Raw genomic sequence first — 23261 nt, 5'->3', positions numbered from 1 at the left:
AGGATGAAGGCGATGAGGCCATCGCACTGGCCAGATGAGGCAGGTGCACTCAGGAGGCCCTCAGAACTGCTAGATTCGTGAGATTTGTGGAGGTTGACGACAGGATCCAGTGAAGAGACTCCATAGATCCTCATATAGCTCATGTGAATGTCTGACTCCTGTCTGGCTGATGGCAGTGCGCATACCCTCTGTGATAATGCTCCTGTCATGGAGAAGCAGCAGATGCCCATAGTCCCTATATTCCAGAAGGATGATGACAACATGCAGTGGGGACACTCCAGTGATCCTCACATAGCTCATGTGAATGTCTGACTCCTGTCTGGCTGATGCAGATCACTTGCGCTCTGTCATGGAGATGCAGCTTGGAAACTTTAACTTCTCCTGATCCTATGGCATCCTTCGGGAGCTGAACCCTTCACACTGTCACTGGACACAGCTGCTGATGAGATGAGGGGGCAGCTGCACCTCAAAGGTGCTGAGAGCACACGGACAAAGATGGAACTCTGTGCCGCCGGCCCAGAACATTCTGGCAGCAATGCTTAGCCCCTTTGAGCTGCAGGCATGACTGACATGACCAGTGAGTGCGAGACTGGACCATCAGTTTGCTGGGAAGGCTGCACAAAGCACAGGGAAAAGGCCCTGGTCTGAGACACCTGCTTTTATCTTGTGCAGCAACCGAGGTTTCACATTTGAGTGACAGGGACACTGCTCATCAGAACAGGAGCCATAGGCTAGGTGATATTCTTAGGAGTTTATTGACAATAGTGAACATTATGTACCAGTGATTAACACCCATGCCCAGGCTGTGCAACTACATCTTCTTAACCTTCCTAACCCTGCCGCTACGTCTTGGTGTTCCCCAGACATCCACAGCCGGGGTGGAGGCAGCCTGCTGACGGTGACACCCTGTCTGTAACGACCTTGACAGGCATCTTCTGGACAGCACTGGCCTACTTTCGGGGTCCTGCTGTGTGGCAATGGCACCCTCCTCAGCCTGTGGGGCTGGAGCTGCTGAGATCATAGGAAGAGGGGATTCAGAGGGGCCTGACTCTCCCAGGGTCGCCTGGGTGGATGGCTCTGAGTTGTGCACCTGCTGACCCTCCTCCCTATGGATGCCCGTGGGCCCCTGGCTGACTCCTTGAGGAGAAGGGGTAGCTGGAGTGAGATTGAACAGCCTCGAACCCCTCTAAGGTTAACTGTTGGAGGCCAACTATGGGTCAGCAATGGAGTTCAGCCTGCACAAGAGTACAGTACCAATCTCCTGGACCAAGGTTGACCTTGGTGCATTGGCATGCTGGCACTATCACCTCAGACTGAAGGTGGATGGACTCCTCCATCGTGCCTTGCAATCTGAGGAGTGCAGGGGACATCCCTTCCTGATGTTCCCGAGCTTGCCTTTGCAGCTCCTGCAACTGAGACATGACCGAGTCCAGAGGCCTCTCATCTGACTCGGACTCAGCAACGTTCTGGCCTCCAGCAGTCCTCCGAGTGCTGGCACCCTGGCAAGTCCCTGCCGCTGCCTGCCGTGGATCAGACAGTGCAATGTGCTCTCCAGATTGTGATCCCAAAGCTATTCTAAAGCTAGGTCCATTGAGGCATGTGTCTCTGCACAGGGGAGGATGTGGGTGAGGTGTCTGCGCTAGTGGAGGGTGTGGGTGAGATGTCTGCGCTACTGGAGGGTGTGGGTGAGATGTCTGTGCTGGGGGAGGGTGTGGGTGAGGTGTCTGTGCTGGGGGAGGGTGTGGGTGAGGTGTCTGTGCTGGGGGAGGGTGTGGGTGAGGTGTCTGTGCTGGGGGAGGGTGTGGGTGAGGTGTCTGTGCTGGGGGAGGGTGTGGGTGAGGTGTCTGCACTGGGCGAGGGTGTGGGTGGCGGGGGAGGGTGTGGGTGATGGGGAGGGTGTGGGTGATGGGGGAGGGTGTGGGTGATGGGGGAGGGTGTGGGTGATGGGGAGGGTGTGGGTGATGGGGGAGGGTGTGGGTGATGGGGAGGGTGTGGGTGATGGGGAGGGTGTGGGTGATGGGGAGGGTGTGGGTGACACTGTGATGGGGAGGGTGTGGGTGATGGGGAGGGTGTGGGTGACACTGTGACGGGGAGGGTGTGCGTGATGGGGAGGGTGTGGGTGATGGGGGAGGGTGTGGGTAATGGGGAGGGTGTGGGTGATGGGGAGGGTGTGGGTGATGGGGAGGGTGTGGGTGATGGGGAGGGTGTGGGTGATGGGGGAGGGTGTGGGTGATTGGGGAGGGTGTGGGTGGCGGGGGAGGGTGTGGGTGATGGGGAGGGTGTGGGTGACACTGTGATGGGGAGGGTGTGGGTGATGGGGAGGGTGTGGGTGATGGGGGAGGGTGTGGGTGATGGGGGAGGGTGTGGGTGGCACTGTGATGGGGAGGGTGTGGGTGATGGGGAGGGTGTGGGTGACACTGTGACGGGGAGGGTGTGGGTGATGGGGAGGGTGTGGGTGATGGGGAGGGTGTGGGTGATGGGGGAGAGTGTGGGTGATGGGGAGGGTGTGGGTGATGGGGAGGGTGTGGGTGATGGAGGAGGGTGTGGGTGATGGGGGAGGGTGTGGGTGATGGGGAGGGTGTGGGTGATGGGGAGGGTGTGGGTGATGGGGGAGGGTGTGGGTAATGGGGAGGGTGTGGGTGATGGGGAGGGTGTGGGTGATGGGGGAGGGTGTGGGTGATGGGGGAGGGTGTGGGTGATGGGGGAGGGTGTGGGTGATGGGGAGGGTGTGGGTGATTGGGAGGGTGTGGGTGATGGGGGAGGGTGTGGGTGATGGGGAGGGTGTGGGTGATGGGGAGGGTGTGGGTGGCGGGGGAGAGTGTGGGTGATGGGGAGGGTGTGGGTGATGGGGGAGGGTGTGGGTGATGGGGAGGGTGTGGGTGATGGGGAGGGTGTGGGTGATGGGGGAGGGTGTTGGTGATGGGGAGGGTGTGGGTGATGGGGAGGGTGTGGGTGATGGGGAGGATGTGGGTGATGGGGAGGGAGTGGGTGATGGGGAGGGTGTGGGTGACACTGTGACGGGGAGGGTGTGGGTGATGGGGAGGGTGTGGGAGATGGGGAGGGTGTGGGTGATGGGGGAGGGTGTGGGTGGCGGGGAGGGTGTGGGTGATGGGGAGGGTGTGGGTGATGGGGAGGGTGTGGGTGATGGGGGAGGGTGTGGGTGGCGGGGGAGGGTGTGGGTGACACTGTGATGGGGAGGGTGTGGGTGATGGGGGAGGGTGTGGGTGATGGGGAGGGTGTGGGTGACGGGGAGGGTGTGGGTGATGGGGAGGATGTGGGTGACACTGTGATGGGGAGGGTGTGGGTGACACTGTGACGGGGAGGGTGTGGGTGATGGGGAGGGTGTGGGTGATGGGGAGGGTGTGGGTGATGGGGAGGGTGTGGGTGACACTGTGACGGGGAGGGTGTGGGTGACACTGTGACGGGGAGGGTGTGGGTGATGGGGAGGGTGTGGGTGACACTGTGATGGGGAGGGTGTGGGTGATGGGGAGGGTGTGGGTGATGGGGAGGGTGTGGGTGATGGGGGAGGGTGTGGGTGATGGGGAGGGTGTGGGCGATGGGGAGGGTGTGGGTGATGGGGAGGGTGTGGGTGACACTGTGACGGGGAGGGTGTGGGTGACGGGGAGGGTGTGGGCGATGGGGAGGGTGTGGGTGATGGGGAGGGTGTGGGTGACACTGTGATGGGGAGGGTGTGGGTGATGGGGAGGGTGTGGGTGATGGGGAGGGTGTGGGTGACACTGTGACGGGGATGGTGTGGGTGATGGGGAGGGTGTGGGTGATGGGGAGGGTGCGGGTGATGGGGAGGGTGTGGGTGACACTGTGATGGGGAGGGTATGGGTGACACTGTGACGGGGATGGTGTGGGTGATGGGGAGGGTGTGGGTGATGGGGAGGGTGTGGGTGATGGGGAGGGTGTGGGTGACACTGTGACGGGGAGGGTGTGGGTAATGGGGAGGGTGTGGGTAATGGGGAGGGTGTGAGTGATGGGGGAGGGTGTGGGTGATGGGGAGGGTGTGGGTGACACTGTGATGGGGAGGGTGTGGGTGATGGGGAGGGTGTGGGTGACACTGTGATGGGGAGGGTGTGGGAGATGGGGAGGGTGTGGGTGATGGGGAGGGTGTGGGTGATGGGGAGGGTGTGGGTGATGGGGAGGGTGTGGGTGATGGGGGAGGGTGTGGGTGATGGGGAGGGTGTGGGCGATGGGGAGGGTGTGGGTGATGGGGAGGGTGTGGGTGATGGGGAGGGTGTGGGTGACACTGTGATGGGGAGGGTGTGGGTGATGGGGAGGGTGTGGGTGATGGGGAGGGTGTGGGTGATGGGGGAGGGTGTGGGTGATGGGGAGGGTGTGGGTGATGGGGGAGGGTGTGGGTGGCGGGGGAGGTTGTGGGTGATGGGGAGGGTGTGGGTGATGGGGAGGGTGTGGGTGATGGGGAGGGTGTGGGTGATGGGGGAGGGTGTGGGTGATGGGGAGGGTGTGGGTGACACTGTGACGGGGAGGGTGTGGGTGATGGGGAGGGTGTGGGTGATGGGGAGGGTGTGGGTAATGGGGAGGGTGTGGGTGATGGGGGAGGGTGTGGGTGATGGGGAGGGTGTGGGTGATGGGGGAGGGTGTGGGTAATGGGGAGGGTGTGGGTGATGGGGAGGGTGTGGGTGATGGGGAGGGTGTGGGTGATGGGGAGGGTGTGGGTGATGGGGAGGGTGTGGGTGACACTGTGATGGGGAGGGTGTGGGTGATGGGGAGGGTGTGGGTGATGGGGAGGGTGTGGGTGATGGGGGAGGGTGTGGGTGATGGGGAGGGTGTGGGTGATGGGGAGGGTGTGAGTGATGGGGGGGGTGTGGGTGACACTGTGATGGGGAGGGTGTGGGTGATGGGGAGGGTGTGGGTGACACTGTGATGGGGAGGGTGTGGGTGACACTGTGACGGGGAGGGTGTGGGTGATGGGGAGGGTGTGGGAGATGGGGAGGGTGTGGGTGATGGGGAGGGTGTGGGTGATGGGCGAGGGTGTGGGTGGCGGGGGAGGGTGTGGGTGACACTGTGATGGGGAGGGTGTGGGTGATGGGGAGGGTGTGGGTGACACTGTGATGGGGAGGGTGTGGGTGATGGGGAGGGTGTGGGTGATGGGGAGGGTGTGGGTGATGGGGGAGGGTGTGGGTGGCGGGGGAGGGTGTGGGTGACACTGTGATGGGGAGGGTGTGGGTGATGGGGAGGGTGTGGGTGATGGGGAGGGTGTGGGTGATGGGGGAGGGTGTGGGTGATGGGGAGGGTGTGGGTGACACTGTGATGGGGAGGGTGTGGGTGATGGGGAGGGTGTGGGTGACACTGTGATGGGGAGGGTGTGGGTGATGGGGAGGGTGTGGGTGATGGGGGAGGGTGTGGGTGATGGGGGAGGGTGTGGGTGACACTGTGATGGGGAGGGTGTGGGTGATGGGGGAGGGTGTGGGTGACACTGTGATGGGGAGGGTGTGGGTGATGGGGGAGGGTGTGGGTGACACTGTGATGGGGAGGGTGTGGGTGATGGGGAGGGTGTGGGTGATGGGGAGGGTGTGGGTGATGGGGAGGGTGTGGGTGACACTGTGATGGGGAGGGTGTGGGTGATGGGGGAGGGTGTGGGTGACACTGTGATGGGGAGGGTGTGGGTGATGGGGAGGGTGTGGGTGATGGGGAGGGTGTGGGTGACACTGTGATGGGGAGGGTGTGGGTGATGGGGGAGGGTGTGGGTGACACTGTGATGGGGAGGGTGTGGGTGACACTGTGATGGGGAGGGTGTGGGTGATGGGGAGGATGTGGGTGATGGGGAGGGTGTGGGTGATACTGTGAAGGGGAGGGTGTGGGTGATGGGGAGGGTGTGGGTGATGGGGAGGGTGTGGGTGATGGGGGAGGGTGTGGGTGACACTGTGATGGGGAGGGTGTGGGTGATGGGGAGGGTGTGGGTGACACTGTGATGGGGAGGGTGTGGGTGATGGGGAGGGTGTGGGTGATGGGGAGGGTGTGGCTGACACTATGATGGGGAGGGTGTGGGTGACACTGTGACGGGGAGGGTGTGGGTGATGGGGGAGGGTGTGGGTGATGGGGAGGGTGTGGGCGATGGGGAGGGTGTGGGTGATGGGGAGGGTGTGGGTGACACTGTGATGGGGAGGGTGTGGGTGATGGGGAGGGTGTGGGTGATGGGGAGGGTGTGGGTGACACTGTGATGGGGAGGGTGTGGGTGACACTGTGACGGGGAGGGTGTGGGTGATGGGGAGGGTGTGGGTGATGGGGAGGGTGTGGGTGATGGGGAGGGTGTGGGTGACACTGTGACGGGGAGGGTGTGGGTAATGGGGAGGGTGTGGGTAATGGGGAGGGTGTGAGTGATGGGGGAGGGTGTGGGTGATGGGGAGGGTGTGGGTGACACTGTGATGGGGAGCGTGTGGGTGATGGGGAGGGTGTGGGTGACACTGTGATGGGGAGGGTGTGGGAGATGGGGAGGGTGTGGGTGATGGGGAGGGTGTGGGTGATGGGGAGGGTGTGGGTGATGGGGGAGGGTGTGGGTGATGGGGAGGGTGTGGGCGATGGGGAGGGTGTGGGTGATGGGGAGGGTGTGGGTGATGGGGAGGGTTTGGGTGACACTGTGATCGGGAGGGTGTGGGTGATGGGGAGGGTGTGGGTGATGGGGAGGGTGTGGGTGATGGGGAGGGTGTGGGTGATGGGGAGGATGTGGGTGATGGGGAGGGTGTGGGTGATGGGGGAGGGTGTGGGTAATGGGGAGGGTGTGGGTGATGGGGAGGATGTGGGTGATGGGGAGGGTGTGGGTGACACTGTGATGGGGAGGGTGTGGGTGACACTGTGACGGGGAGGGTGTGGGTGATGGGGAGGGTGTGGGTGATGGGGAGGGTGTGGGTGATGGGGAGGGTGTGGGTGACACTGTGACGGGGAGGGTGTGGGTGATGGGGAGGGTGTGGGTGATGGGGAGGGTGTGGGTGATGGGGGAGGGTGTGGGTGATGGGGAGGGTGTGGGTGACACTGTGACAGGGAGGGTGTGGGTGATGGGGAGGGTGTGGGTGATGGGGAGGGTGTGGGTGATGGGGGAGGGTGTGGGTGATGGGGAGGGTGTGGGTGACACTGTGATGGGGAGGGTGTGGGTGATGGGGGAGGGTGTGGGTGATGGGGGAGGGTGTGGGTGATGGGGAGGGTGTGGGTGATGGGGAGGGTGTGGGTGATGGGGAGGGTGTGGGTGATGGGGAGGGTGTGGGTGACACTGTGATGGGGAGGGTGTGGGTGATGGGGAGGGTGTGGGTGACACTGTGATGGGGAGGGTGTGGGTGATGGGGAGGGTGTGGGTGGCGGGGGAGGGTGTGGGTGATGGGGAGGGTGTGGGTGACACTGTGATGGGGGAGGGTGTGGGTGATGGGGAGGGTGTGGGTGATGGGGAGGGTGTGGGTGACACTGTGATGGGGAGGGTGCGGGTGATGGGGAGGGTGTGGGTGATGGGGAGGGTGTGGGTGACACTGTGATGGGGAGGGTGTGGGTGATGGGGAGGGTGTGGGTGATGGGGGAGGGTGTGGGTGATGGGGAGGGTGTGGGTGACACTGTGACGGGGAGGGTGTGGGTGATGGGGAGGGTGTGGGTGATGGGGAGGGTGTGGGTGATGGGGGAGGGTGTGGGTGATGGGGGAGGGTGTGGGTGATGGGGAGGGTGTGGGTGACACTGTGACGGGGAGGGTGTGGGTGATGGGGGAGGGTGTGGGTGATGGGGAGGGTGTGGGTGACACTGTGACGGGGAGGGTGTGGGTGATGGGGAGGGTGTGGGTGATGGGGAGGGTGTGGGTGATGGGGAGGGTGTGGGTGATGGGGGAGGGTGTGGGTGATGGGGAGGGTGTGGGTGATGGGGAGGGTGTGGGTGATGGGGAGGGTGTGGGTGATGGGGGAGGGTGTGGGTGATGGGGAGGGTGTGGGTGACACTGTGACGGGGAGGGTGTGGGTGATGGGGAGGGTGTGGGTGATGGGGAGGGTGTGGGTGATGGGGAGGGTGTGGGTGATGGGGGAGGGTGTGGGTGATGGGGGAGGGTGTGGGTGGCGGGGGAGGGTGTGGATGACACTGTGATGGGGAGGGTGTGGGTGATGGGGAGGGTGTGGGTGACACTGTGACGGGGAGGGTGTGGGTGATGGGGAGGGTGTGGGTGATGGGGAGGGTGTGGGTGATGGGGAGGGTGTGGGTGATGGGGAGGGTGTGGGTGATGGGGAGGGTGTGGGTGATGGGGAGGGTGTGGGTGATGGGGGAGGGTGTGGGTGATGGGGAGGGTGTGGGTGACACTGTGACGGGGAGGGTGTGGGTGATGGGGAGGGTGTGGGTGATGGGGAGGGTGTGGGTGATGGGGAGGGTGTGGGTGATGGGGGAGGGTGTGGGTGATGGGGGAGGGTGTGGGTGGCGGGGGAGGGTGTGGATGACACTGTGATGGGGAGGGTGTGGGTGATGGGGAGGGTGTGGGTGACACTGTGATGGGGAGGGTGTGGGTGACACTGTGACGGGGAGGGTGTGGGTGATGGGGAGGGTGTGGGTGATGGGGAGGGTGTGGGTGACACTGTGATGGGGAGGGTGTGGGTGACACTGTGACGGGGAGGGTGTGGGTGATGGGGAGGGTGTGGGTGATGGGGAGGGTGTGGGTGACACTGTGACGGGGAGGGTGTGGGTGACACTGTGACGGGGAGGGTGTGGGTGATGGGGAGGGTGTGGGTGATGGGGAGGGTGTGGGTGATGGGGGAGGGTGTGGGTGATGGGGAGGGTGTGGGAGATGGGGAGGGTGTGGGTGATGGGGGAGGGTGTGGGTGATGGGGAGGGTGTGGGTGATGGGGAGGGTGTGGGTGATGGGGAGGGTGTGGGAGATGGGGAGGGTGTGGGTGATGGGGAGGGTGTGGGTGATGGGGAGGGTGTGGGTGATGGTGTGACGGGACTTCAATGGGGGTGTCATCAGATTCTTCTTCTGAGATTTCTTTGGGGCTTGAGTTGAGGTCTTGGGTCGTGGACCCTCTCGGTTGCTTCCCAGATGTGGCTGTGAAAGAAGGAGAGGTAATTAGTCCATGGCAGGGGATTGCGAACAGGGGAACTGACTCACAGCATGGTTGTCTGATGGATGTTACACTGCTGGGTCCTCACCGCTGACCTCACCATCAGCACAGGAACGGTCCAGATCGCTGCCGGCCAGCTGGATGATTCTATTTTCAACGTCTGTGAAGACCTTGATTTCAGGCATTCCTCCACCAGTCTGTGACCTCTCCCTTTTGTTCTATGCCAGCTTGTCTTGCATGCATACAGATAGAGAGAGGGTAAGCAGGCCAGGCCAGATAAGAAGGATGCCTGGCATGTGTATGGGTGGTGATTGGTGTCATGGATGGGATGAGGACACGATCCACAGGCCAGATGAAGATGTGCATGAGAGAGAGAATGGTGATGTCCCTTGAACTGGCAGTGAATGAGGTCCCTGTAGATTTGTGATGGGTTTGTGAGTGTGAGAGTTGAAAGTGATGAGAAGAGTGACTTACCCTGGCAGAACGGAGGAGATCATTCGCCCTCTTTTGGCACTGGGTGGCTGACCTCTTTTGCAGGGCGTTGGCACTGACCATCCCTCCCACCGCCTCCCATGCTGGATTGGTGACCTTGCTTGGTGGTCTTCACCCAGAGTGGGGGTAGAGACTGGCTTCCACTGTGTCCATTAGGCGCTTCAGGTGGGCATCGCTAAATTTGGGAGCAGCATGTTTCCTCCCTTTGGTAGCTTTCTGTTCCTTGAAGCTGGCTTGCTCTTTGCAGGGACAGATTTTAAAGATGGTGCCCAGTTTACTGAAAGCCTAAGGTGACAGTGGGGTGGCCTCTGATTTGCCCTTCCTGCCAGTTTCCCGGGAATTAATTATTAGTGAGGTGGGACATGCCGGGAATGAGACAATACAGCGCAAAAACCCCCATTGCGGCCGGCAGGTAAAACATCCTTTTACCTGCCTGCTACCGCACATTCTGTCCTTTGGCTTTTTAGCCACTAAAAGAGCAGTCTGAGAGTTAATAAATGGGATGGAAAAGGCAAATCTGAACATGTAATTTTGGGAGAAGAAGAGTTGAGTTTAATATGAAAGATAAACTTTTTAAATGGGGATGCCAGTTCAGTCTTTGTAAAAGACAAAGAGGGAGTAATGCAATCACTGTGCTCAAAAAGAGACACTCCATAATTTATAGCACCAACAGCTACACCTTGATTGTGGTACTGCCTTTTAAATAATTCAGCAGTTGGAGCACATTGAGGAAAAACAGAAAATGCTGAAAATATTTAGGTCAGTAGTATCTGTGGGCAGAAACACAGTTAACATTTCAGGCTGATGATCTTTTATTTGAGGAAAATCAAGCTAGCTCTGTTACAGGCAAATGATATTCCAACCTGATTTTTTTTTAACACTGTCCAGGTAGCTATTACTAAATGCAAAATGGGAAAAGTTGCCCCATATATGTAATAGAAAAGTGCAAGCATTTACATGCAATCCCAGGGCTCCAACAAAAGAAATATTCCTGAATTTGTGGCATCAGGAGAGCCTTGTAAAACTAATTTCTATCTTGCATACAAATACCTGTCCAGCTCTCTATTAAGTAATGGAAACCTATACCGTCAGTAAGCTTCTCCAGAAGAAGTTTTAAAAATTACCAATGAATGAGGAGCCCACGATGACAACATTCTTTCCTGTTGCTAGTTCATCAATTTTATTTGCATCTTCAGGGGTTCGCAAGAGACAAACGTTTTCTAGATCTGCTCCTGGACAGTCAAGCATTTTAGGGCTGTATTTAAAAGGATAACATGACATAAATAGAGCGATGTAAGAACTCAGAAGGAACACAAGCATGCCCAATGTTTTGACTACGGCTGTGATGCTAAGCAGGATACATAGCAGAAACTACACTGAATTCCAAAGAACTCAGAAATAAAACAGATCTTAGGCACTTTTAAATTAATAAGCACCACATTGACAGCAAGACAGTACCAAGTGTAAAACTATTGAAACACACTTCATTTGTTATTTAAACATACCATGGAAGGCTTCTTTATTTGACCCGTACATATGCAGCTACAAACATACCTGCTTTTTGGTGATACACATCCATGTACGTTATAAACCCAGTTCATAACCTTGTTCCTTGCATACAGGGAATTATTCAATGAGGCCAGTGTGCTGTATATCAACCAAAAACAGTTTTTGATTTGTGCATCAAGTCAATGCACTGACGCTTCACTGAAAGTGCTAGAAGTAATATGAAATTGACAGCACATGAAATGTTTCTAAAACTAGTGCACATATGCTCTTTTAGATCAGTAAAGCCATGAGCTCAGTGATACTGTCATAACTTGGCACTGAGGCTTCCCATAGGTTTGTGGGATCCTTAATTGCCATTGTATAATTGTGACATGTGTCAATTCCTACAGAAAAATATATTGGGTAGTTTGCCTTGGTTTTGAATCAATTGGTTGACTTAAAACTGGGTAACTAGTAAACCTAGATGGTGAAAAAAACTGATATGCTCCAACCCAAACTGCAATTAGAGATTGCTAAATTATAGTGATAGTTTTATTTGTTAACTGATTTATAAAAGGCTATGGCAATTGCAGCAGACTAGTAAAACCAGCAGCAATGTGTTAATGCTGCTTTATATAATTAAAAAAATTAGCTGGTTTTAAGGTAACTTGGCAATTTTCTGCCCCTCCACAATTACCTTTATTATTCCTCAATGATCTATCCTTGGTTCCCTCTTATTTTTCAACTATATGCTGCCCCTCTGCAACATCATCTTAAAAAAATGTTTCCTCATGTATGCCGATGATGTCCAGCTACATTGAAAAAGCATCTCTCTTGACATCTCCACTTTCTAAATTGTCAGACTGCTTGTCCATTGTCCAGTTCAGCAGGAGTAGAAATTTCCTCCAAATAATATTGGGAACACCGAAAGCCATTGGCTTCAGTGCCTGTCGTAAACCCCATTCCCTAACCACTGATACCATCCCTCTTTCCAGCAACTGTCTGAGGCTGAACCAGACTGTTCACAACCTTGGTGTTGTATTTCACCACATATCTTCACCATCATTAAAACTGCTTAATTCCACCTCTGTAATAGCACCCAACTCCACCCTTGCCTCAGCACATCTGCTGCTGTAACACTCATCCATTTCTTTGTTACCTCTAGACTTGACTATTCCAATGCACCTCTGGCTGTCTGTCACATTCATCCCTTTGTAAACTTGAGGTCATGCAAAACTCTGCTGCATGTGTCCTGCTCACACCAAGTCCTGCTCATCCATCACCCCTGTACTCTATGGCTTACATTGAGCTGTTGCATAACCAGGAGCCAATCTTAAAATTTTGATCCTTGTTTTCAAATTGCTCCATGGCCTGGCCCTCCCAATCTCAGTAACTGCCCAAAAACCCCCCAAGATAACGGCACTCTTCCAATTCTGGCCTCTTGTGCATCCCTGATTTGAACTGTTCCACCATTGGTGGCTGTGTCTTCAGCTGCTGAGGCCCTAAACTCTGGAACTCCTTCCTAACCCTCTCTGCATCGCTGTTTTTTTAAGGTGTTCCTGAAAGCCAACCTCTTTCATCTGCCTGAGTATCCCCTTGTGTAACTCAGTGTCCAATTTTGATCATTAATGCTCCTTTGAAGCATTTTGGGACATTCAGGCCAAGGTTGTTTTCTTTTGAATAAAGGAGATTGAAAGAAGAATTATTTGAGGTGTATAAAATTATAATGAGCCTAAATAAAGTGGATAGGAAGAAGGTATGTCCATTAGCAGGGACGTCAATAACTGGGGACATAGATTTAAAATAATTGGTGGAAGGATTGGTGGGGAGTTGAGAAATAATGATTTCACCAAGAGAGTGGTAGGGGTCTGAAGCTCACTGCCTGGAAGGGTGGGAGAGGCAGCAACCCTCATCGCCTTTAGAAAGTGCTTGAATATGCATACACTTAAGGTGCTGTAACCTACAGGGCAATGGATGAAGAGCTTGAAAATAGGACTAGGCTAGCTAGCTCTTTATCAATCGGAAAAGGCAGCATGGGCTAAATGGCTGCTTTCTGCACTGTAATTCTACATTAAAGGCTCTATATAAATGAAAGTTGTTGTTAATTAAGATAGGAGCCTATTAAGTCTAGGTAACAGAATTAATTATATAACCCTTTAAGAAAAATAGGGTGTCTACTAAAGTTCAAAAATTTCTCTTTAAAATTAAGAGCACAGACAAGGCGTTTCAATAATTAACTCACAAAAATACCCAGGTTTAAGATTATTCCCTGCGATTGTTAATACCCGGATGGAGCAAGATGGGATTGGGGAGGGAGGTGGAGGGGGAGGGGGAGGGGGAGGTGGTATGGTGACCCAGCCGTCCCAGAATTGGGGAGGTTCTGCCAAATTTAATGGTGTCACCTGCTTTTCAGATTTTAACGCTGTTGCTCAGTCAGCAACCCGATTGGTTGGCCGCTTGCCAGATCGGAAAGCCAGAGTTATGGATGATCGATAACCTGGAAAGATCGAGAGTTCCTGGGCGCTGAAGGGTGGCAGATAGGAGTCAGACCTGCAGTTAGGATGAACAAGGTTATCAGGAGAGATTGGAGAGTGAGGGTTTGGCTGATTGCGGTAGAAAACCTGCTTCAGTGGTCAGAATGGGAGAGAATGGAGCTCCTGCTCCTCTTCACCCACAAGCAGTGATATAAAAAACATTCATTTGCTAGATCCAGTTGCCCTTGCCTCCCTTTCGCTGTAGGATTTCCTGAGCAAAAGTACAAGAAATAAGTTCAAATATTATAATTATGGATCCACCTCTCTAGACTACTCAATGCCCTGATATTCACTGCAGTTAAAGCAAAGCGAGGTGCATTTGTGATGTGTTGGGTTCTGTGAATTTGACAATTTAACCTTCCCGTGACTTGCCCTTTCAGCCTTGGGGAATTAAAGTTGCCCCAATTTCCACCTTCCCCCACAGTGATGACGGTGTTCTTTGGTCATAATATTCAGTGTTGTATTATTCAAAAGGAATAAGGAAATTCTGGCAAAGTTATTGATAATGGGTGAACAACATTTGAAAGTGTTGTTTCTATAGTTTGAAGCAAAACAAAGAGATTGAAAATCAAGGGAAATCTGGACAAATACAGTAATCAACATCTTAGAGTTGAATTATGAAAATTCAGGCAGCTCTGTGTGAAGATAGTATGAATAAATGCAACACTCAGAACCATGAGGGAGGAGATAAAAAAGATTACTTCAGATTTCACTGGAGTAATTCTTTTTTAAGCAATGGAACTAAGCTATGATGAAGAAATCCAAATGAATCTCAGCAAAGTGCATAAAAAATGTATTCCAAATAGTTTCCCTTGTTTCTGCAGCCAGCAGACAAAAAGAGAAATGGGAATTTAAAATAAGTGAAAAAATGAGCAACACCTATAAAATGTTAATACTCTAGCTTCAGAAACACCTTAATCTTCCTTAAAGTTTTCCTTAAACCTGCACACCAGGGACATTCTTCCTCCTGACCATTTCTAATCCAGCCAGACATGCTAGTCAACGAATTTAAGAAGACAGAAAATAAATTTACTAAGGATGGGGGAAAAAATGGCATTTTTCAAAGCCTCAGACTATCACCATGAGGCGGCAGTGTGTACTTAGCTCCTAATATGCATAATTCATTCTCTATCTCACTTGAGATCCAAGCAATAAAGCTTGGATTTTGTCAAATAAAATCCAAAAGCTCTAGGCAGGTTATGAGGAACCCAACCCACATATAGGATTACTAGCAGCAGTTACTCAGCTCAAAAGGGACTGATTTAAGGGGATCAACCACTTACATGCTGCCTGTTGCGATCAGCAAGTTGTCATATTGTTGAGTAGTTCCATCTTTGAACCTGACTTTCCTTTTTTTTGTGTTCACAGATGTGGCCTAAACACAGTAAAACAGAGGATATAAATTTCAACCTGAAATGGCATGCTTAAAAAGGAAATCACTCTGGACCTAGGATACAGTAAAAATACTAAAAACAACTTAATGTAAGCAGAAAAATCCCTTTCTTCACCTCATTAATTGAAGATACGTTCACTGATCCTTTAGTAGCATTGACATATCCCATAAATGCCAAGGGATTAATGTAATTAAACCTTCATGAAAAGTGTGATACATTACATTCTTACATGACTGAACATAGATTCAACACACAGAATCTGGAGTATGGGCACTTCAATTTCAGTTAATAACAAAAAGCAATCAGTTGTTTAAGGTGCAGTACAGACTTCCTGTAATCTCAATGATTGGGCTTCAATTGAAAATACTCTGAAAAGCTAGCTCCCTGGAATGGAGGTTAGAATTATGCAAAATCTAGTCACTTATGCTAGTTTTCAGATGAACAATGTAAACAGCACTCTTCATAGTCAGCAAGAAAGCAAAAAATGAAGAAAGAATCCAAATGCGACATAACTATTAGAATATCTTACTAATTACAGGAAGACCCACATTTTAACCATTTAGGCAATTTTGGATTGAGTTTGAAGAGAGAACCTGCTCTCAGTTAAATATTCTCTGTGAACTTTACAGGAAGGTATTTGGTTGATTCGACTAAAATATTGTTCAGAACACACCTAATGTGGAAAGACTTTCGCAAGACAGCTATTGAAAATGAATAAAATCAAAATGAATTTATATTTGCTTGTTGAACCTGTTTAGCTAACTAACGTTACGTTAAGTTTATGTAGGCCTGAATTTTACAATCAGCAGCGAAGCCACAGTGCTTAACACAGACCTAGAAGAAAGTTGCTCACAATCAGTGAATGATCTCTGTGGTGTGGAATTCATCTTTCCAGACATCAGTTTAAATCTAGTGTCAAGGGATCACCAAGGGGAGGACCTTCCAGTCAGCAAGGGGGCGGGGCCCGCTCACCGACACATAAAATGACGCAGGATGACATCAGGTGGAACTCCCGACATCACCTCGCATCATTTCCATTTTCAGGTCGGCGGGGGCGCAGCTGATTCAGCTGTGTGCCCACTGACCTGTCAGCAGCCTATTGAGGCCATTGAAAAAGTAATTAGCTTCATTAATGGATCTGCCCGTCCAACCTTAACATCAGTGGGTAGGCCGGGAGCCCTGGTGGGCTTCAGAAAAAGCATCAAACTTCATCCACGGGCAGGATGAGGTTTCAAGAGGGTATTAAAATATTTAATAAAGGTTTCAATAAAAGTTATGGACATGTCCATATGACACATGACTCATATGACAGTGTCACATGAGGGGACATGTCAGGGAAATCTTTCTATCATTTGTTTAACAATTTTTAATTTGGAGCTGATCTCCGAGATCTCAGGGAGATCAGTGTGCCCTTTTGTGCGCGTGCGGTGAAAGAGCGCATTCCCCACTGAGGGAATCCGCCCCCCCCCACCCCCGCCCACACAGGGAGCACATAGCAGGGAGGTCACACTGGGCGGCCTTAATTAGCCCACCCAGGTAAAATGACAATGCGCCCCCAATAGGGGGTGCCGATTGCTTTGGAGTATGACACAGACAGTAAACGAGAAAGTGAAAACCACTAGCTTTTCCACTTTTAAACTGAAATTTTACAGATAGTGAAATAAATGATTGGGGCGTACACATGGTATCAAGGTAAAAGCTGAAATGTCATAAACAAATGTTATTTTTGAAAAAAAAGCGAATTATCAGAATGGAGAAATTTGACATACCACCTTTTTTTGGTACAATGAGGCTGTTCAGCAGTAGTTATGAATCGAGTACACTATTAAAAACCTGGTTATAATATCTACACCCTTTTTCAAGGATTTCTACAGTGAGGCTAATAGCATAAAAGGGCAGGTTTTCATCAATGCACTGATTTCTAGATGATTGCTATCTGTGGGACCTTCAACACCGGATCCTTCGGGGAAGAAAGAGTCCCTGACAGCAACATCTGGGTTCCACATTTAACTGCAGATGTGCAGAAGTTTCTCAATTTCAGAAGAGCAATGGGAGAGAACACTGACAATTTCACTTTCATTACTCTCGTAAAATGCGGACTACACCGTCGTGTGATCCTAAACAGTTGTTCAATTTGCAATAGACAAAATTAAAATTCTAAACTCAAGATTTAACATTGTGCTGTGACTTACTATGCCATTGGTTATCCCATGCTATCGGCATGAGGGAAGGATTTCTCTGGCCACAATGCTTAAATATTACTATTCGAGCATCTTTATGATATTGCTACATAAAGCAACTGAAGAAATTCTTCCCTATTGTGAAATTCGAACATTTGCCAGGCTATTTGAGAGAAGGCACATTCAGGTAAGTTCATACCATGAGGTGCATAAATTCAAAACTCAGAGTTATATCATATCATTCCTTTTTAGTGCCAGTTCCAGAAACTAGAGTGACATTTGTTCTACTATCACTTTGTTATGACTGACAGCCCTATTGCCTCTGAGACAGAAGTTTGTTGGTTCAAGTTGATATTCCACTGCAATGCCAAGGAAAGTGTTTCATTTGGAGGGACTGTTCTTTGGATGAAACGTTAAACTAAGGTTCTGTTTAATGGTTCCCAGTAATTCATATGGCCACTAAAATCCCAAACACTATTCAAAAAGTAGAGCAGTTGTGCTGGTGTGTTGGCCATCATTCCTGCCTCAACTAACATTTTAAAAAAGACAGTTTAGCTGGTTGTATTTTTTTAATTCATTCACGGGATGTGGGCTTTGCTGCCTGGGCCAGCATTTATTGCCCATCCCTAGTTGCCCTTGAGAAGGTGGTGGTGAGCTGCCTTCTTGAATCGCTGCAGTCCATGTGGTGTAGGTACACCCACAGTGCTGTTAGGAAGGGAGTTCCAGGATTTTGACCCAGTGACAGTGAAGGAACGGTGATATATTTCCAAGTCAGGATGGTGTGTGGCTTGGAGGGGAACTTCCAGGTGGTGATGTTCCCATCTATCTGCTGCCCTTGTCCTTCTAGATGGTAGTGGGTCATGGGTTTGGGAGGTGCTGTCTAAGGACCCTTGGTGAATTCTTGTGTGTGTCGTTCCTATGTGGGATCTTACTGTGACTGAAATGACAGTCATGTTTACCTATGTAAAATTAGTCACTGCATTTCAAAATAATTTATTATAAGTGATATGTCCCAAAATGTTTCAGAGGCATAAGTTGTTACATGGCTGCATCTTTCCTTTCTTTCCTTCAGTCTGATAGGACATAGTGGGGGTACATTTTTGAATATATGTCAGCAGTGGGGAAGTTGACCTGTTGCCAGCACAATGGAAAATGACAGCACCAGCTGTGATGTTGTGATAAGTGGCTATGCTGGGTAAATTTCTCTACAGCCAGCACGTACTTGGGGAATTTAGGCTAAAAGGTGCAACACTGCTTTGAGGAGAAGAAAATATGAAAATGTTTCAAGTGAAGAGTCGTGACAAACCTGAAGTATTAAAGCTATCTTTTCTCCGATGGCAATGAATCTCTTGGGATGATTTTCTTCCATCACCATGTTTAGCAACAGTACCTGGAAATGCAGAAAGATTTCCTCTGATCAGTATTTTGTGAAGTTGTAAATGCATTTAACATTTACAAATTCATAGAATTATCAACCAGAGGAAATCTGTTTATGCTGGCGCTATCGTAATAACAAGGGGAAATCATGGGTACATCCATTCTTTTCCCTCTCTTTGCAGTTTTACTTTTTATGATCTCTGGCCTGGAATTCCCTGCCCACCCTCTTCAGTTGTGGAATCGCTTGCAGCTATGGAGGATAAGAAAGAAACAAATGCATTGGGAAATGAGTCATTTAACTGCTTTAATAAATTTGAATCTTATCTGAGTTTCTGTGAGTTCAAGGTTGAGTTGGAGCAGATTGGAAGGACTCTTTTCACAGCATGGAAAGCGCTGATGCAATATTACATTGCACATGTATTAAAACTGGATTCTCTGCATCATAGAGTTTTACATTCCAGTCTTTGGCTCAATACCAGGCCACATTGGCTTCACGGCGCACTCTCAATGTGGTGACAACATGTTCTCTTGTAAGACAATTGTGACACTTGCTTTTTTAAAATTATTTTGGCAGAGTTAATATAAAAAGTGAAGTCACATCTCACCTCCTTGTTGGTCAACACTTCAATATCATAAGTTGAGTAGAACTCTGCCTTCCGCAACAGGATATTTTCAACTTGGCTGTTTAAACTCTAAAGAAACACACAATAATCTGGTTAGAAAATACAAAGCCTGATCCTTTGTCACAGAGGAAGAAAGAAAGAGCTACAGTTAGCTGGATGAATGCTTCTGTGGTGTGATCCAGATAATGTGTACAGTGATGTTGTTAGTATGATCAGTTCTCAGCTCATGCAATTGCTATATTTTTCCCCAGGGGTCGAGAGGATGAACAAAAAGGTTTTAGGAAGGCATTTATACAAGCATGATAGAAGTCCATCATGTTTCAGGAGCTGAGTGACTCTGCCCGAACCCAAACCAAGCATCTGAGAAGGATATTGCTAAGCAAGTGCTGATTGATAGCACTGTTGATGACCCCTTCCATCACTTTACTGATGATCAAGAGTGGACTGGTGGGGCGGTAATTGGCTGGGTTGGATTTGACCTGCTTTTTTGTGTACAGGACATACCTGGGCAATTTTCCAGGGGTAGATGCCAGTGTTGTAGCTGTACTGGAACAGCTTGGCTAGGGGCACGGCAAGTTTTGGAGTACAAGTCTTCAGTACTATTGCTGGAATATTGTCAGGATCCATAGTCTTTGCAGTATCCAGTGTCTTCAGCCATTACTTAATATCACGTGAAGTGAAACGAATTGGCTGAAGACTGACATCTGTGATGCTGGGGACCTCCGGAGGAGACCGAGGTAGATCATCCACTCAGCACTTCAGGCTCAAGATTGTGCAAATGCTTTTGCACTGATGTGCTGGGCTCCCATCACTGAGGATTGTGGAGCTTCCTCCCTCCTGACTCCCCAAAGCCTGTCCACCATCTACAAGGCACAAGTCAGGAGTGTGATGGAATACTCTCCATTTGCCTGGATGAGTGTAGCTCCAACAACATTCAAGAAACTCAGCATCATCCAGAACAAAGCATTCCATTTGACTGGCACTCCATTCACCACCTTAAACATTCACTCTCTACACCATTAAAGCACAAGGACAGCAGTGTGTATCATCTGCAAGATGCACTGCAACAACTTGCCAAGGCTCTTTCGACAGCATCTTCCAAACACACGACCTCTACCACCAAGTAGGACAAGACCAGCAGATGCATGGGAACACCACCACCTGCAAGTTCCCCTTCAAGCGAGACACCATCCTGGCTTGAAACTATATTGTTATTCCTTCACTGTCGCTGGTCAAAATCCTGGTAGAATCCTACCTTCCTAACAGCAGTGTGGGTGTTCCTACAACATGGACTGCAGCGGTTCAAGAAGGCAATGCACCCCCATCTTCTCAAGGGCAATTAGGGATGGGCAATAAACTCATTAACCTTTCTTGCTAAAATAATCCTACAGCGCCTATGAGGATCCATGGAAACTTAAGCAATAGTGAGCTAGTTGGATAATTCAACTACTGTTTGCCACTTTTCCTGGTAGTGGTTTCAAATGAATTATGCAATCACCACTGGTGGCCAGGCTTTCAATCGCAAAATGCCAAGCTCTGGAATATCCTCCCTGCACCTCTCCACTTCACTTTCCTTCTTTAATATCCTCCTTAAAACCTAGCTCTTCCATCTGACCTCATATCTCCTACTGTGGCTCGGTGTCATACTTTGTTTTATAATGCTCCTTTGAAGCACTTTGGAATACTTTATTATAGTAAAGGCACTACATAAATAGGAGTTGTTTTCTTTGACAGAGCTTGTGAAAACTCAGTCATCATCCTAAAAAAAATATGAGTGATGCAAATAATCTGTATAAATTAGAACATTTGACAAATTATTATTTAGGTAACTTCAATAAATCACAGTTGTCCAAGTTGCAAGAATCCTGCTTATATGATCATTTGTTCTTGGACTGTGGAAACCAAAAACCTGTCAGACTAATGCTGTTGGGAGTCTCATGTCAGTAAGCATACACACAGGCACACGCACACGCACACGCACACACATACACACACACACATGCATATGTACACGCATACACACAGACACACACACACGCATATACATGCACACGTACACACACATGCGCATACACACACGCACGCATACACACACACGCATACACACACACGCATACATACACACACGCATACACACACGCGCATACACACACACACGCATACACACACACACGCATACACACGTGCAAACACACACACGCATACACACACACAAGCATACACACACACAAGCATACACACACACACACGCATACACACACACACACATACACACACACGCATACACACACACATGCATACACACACCAAGTCATTGCAGAAACTTAAAATGGAGTTCGCCAGGACTGAAAGAGAGCGTTTTCCTCTTTTTAAGCCCAATATTAGCTTTAAACTCCCAAATATAGCACTGGGCAAATTAAGAGCTAATTAGATTAGTTCTCTACTTTGCTTACATTGTGCCTTGGCATTTAGCCTTAGAAAAGTACTTTGTGTTATACCACCACATATTGCGTTATCACAATCTTATCAGCAGTCATGTTCTCCAACAACCATCAGAATTGTGATGCATTAGTGTGATGCATTAACATACTCAGCTACAGAATAAGCCAAAAACAATGGTACCAATGTTAAATGATATCACAAATGTTACAGTGTGTATTCATGTGTGTGTGTGTGCGTGTGTATGTGTATGCATGTGTGTGTGTATGCGTGTGTGTGTGTGTATGTGTGTGTGTGTGTATGCGTGTGTGTGTATGCATGTGTGTGTGTATGCATGTGTGTGTGTATGCGTGTGTGTATGTGTGTGTGTATGCATGCGTGTGTGTGTATGCGTGTGTGTGTATGCATGTGTGTGTGTATGCGTTTGTGTATACATGTGTGTATGCGTGTATGTTTGTGTGTTGTGTGTGTGTATGCGTGTGTGTATGCATGTGTGTGTATGCGTGTGTGTGTATGCGTGTATGTTTGTGTGCGTATGCGTGCGTGTGTGTGTGTGTATCCGTGTGTATACATGTGTGTATGCGTGTATGTTTGTGTGTTGTGTGTGTGTATGCGTGTGTGTATGCATGTGTGTGTATGCGTGTGTGTGTATGCGTGTATGTTTGTGTGTGTGTATGCGTGTGTGTGTGTGTATCCGTGTGTGTGTGTATGCATGTGTGTGTGTGTGTATGCGTGTGTGTGTATGTGTGTGTGTGTGTGTGTGTGTATGCGTGTGTGTGTGTATGCGTGTGTGTGTGTGTGTATGCGTGTGTGTGTGTGTATGCGCGTGTGTGTGTATGCGTGTGTGTGTGTGTGTGTGTGTGTGTGTATGTGTACAGGCATCACATTCATTAAATAAAAAAGGACTTTTAACAATAAATTAACAGATTAAATGAGAAAGCAGCTTTAAAACTAATATGGCGGAGGTTTTAAAATTGGAAAATGTAAGTATGCTAATAATAATATCCTTACCAACAAATTCAAAAATCAAATTTCCTACTACATGAAGAAAGAACTTTTTCTTCATCTCTTCCCCCAAACTTAACACAGTGCTGGAATGAGAGTTTACTCGGAATGCATCACGTGACCTGGAATACATTACACCAGATCGAAAGGAGTAGGTGAATTTCCTGATCAGTTCACCACAAGCTAACTCCATGCTGCCGGTTCACTTCTGTGATCTCTGCATCCAGCCAGCACTAATGTGCTATTCATGCACTGCACACATCAACAAGGAGCTAATATTGTGAGCAGCTAGCATCACTTTAAGTTGGCTGGAGCCTCTCAAAGGGGAGATGCATTGTGGCTGTACCAGATGCTGGGAGTTTTGTAAGAAGTGATTCTGAGCTGGGAGAGGTATGGCACAACAGGGGACAGTGTGGGAGATGGGAGAGAGCAGGTTCCAAAATTTTCAGGCACTGCACTGCAAGTCTTGGTGGGGGAGGTGGAAAGGAGATGTCCTGGGATCTGCAGGAGGACCTCCAGATATAAAGTCAAAAGACTGCATTTGAGTACCGGGGAACTCTTCTGTAAATTCACTAGTTGCTTATTAAGATAAGTGCTTAATTAGAAAATGTATCTTGAAATGCTTCTACCTTGTAATCCCAGAAATATCTCTCATACAAAAGGTGAAACAAAGCATGTTTACTTGTAA

The 23261-nt window shown here is 50.2% G+C and overlaps 1 protein-coding gene across 1 annotated transcript in view; it reads right to left on the bottom strand.

Moving 5' to 3' along the window:
• aifm4 (apoptosis inducing factor mitochondria associated 4) overlaps positions 1–23261 on the bottom strand; it is a 75004-nt gene that overhangs the window by 23571 nt on the left and 28172 nt on the right. The window contains exons 8-11 of the mRNA XM_041196733.1: positions 19112–19198; positions 18436–18519; positions 14839–14930; positions 10658–10788 (exon numbers count right to left, since the gene is read on the bottom strand). Of these exons, the coding sequence (XP_041052667.1) occupies positions 10658–10788; positions 14839–14930; positions 18436–18519; positions 19112–19198 (394 nt within the window). The remainder of the gene's footprint in view (positions 1–10657; positions 10789–14838; positions 14931–18435; positions 18520–19111; positions 19199–23261) is intronic.

This window comes from Carcharodon carcharias, chromosome 10 (genome assembly GCF_017639515.1).
Source record: "Carcharodon carcharias isolate sCarCar2 chromosome 10, sCarCar2.pri, whole genome shotgun sequence".
NCBI classification, from domain to species: domain Eukaryota; kingdom Metazoa; phylum Chordata; class Chondrichthyes; order Lamniformes; family Lamnidae; genus Carcharodon; species Carcharodon carcharias.
This window is presented reverse-complemented; position numbering and strand designations above follow the sequence as displayed.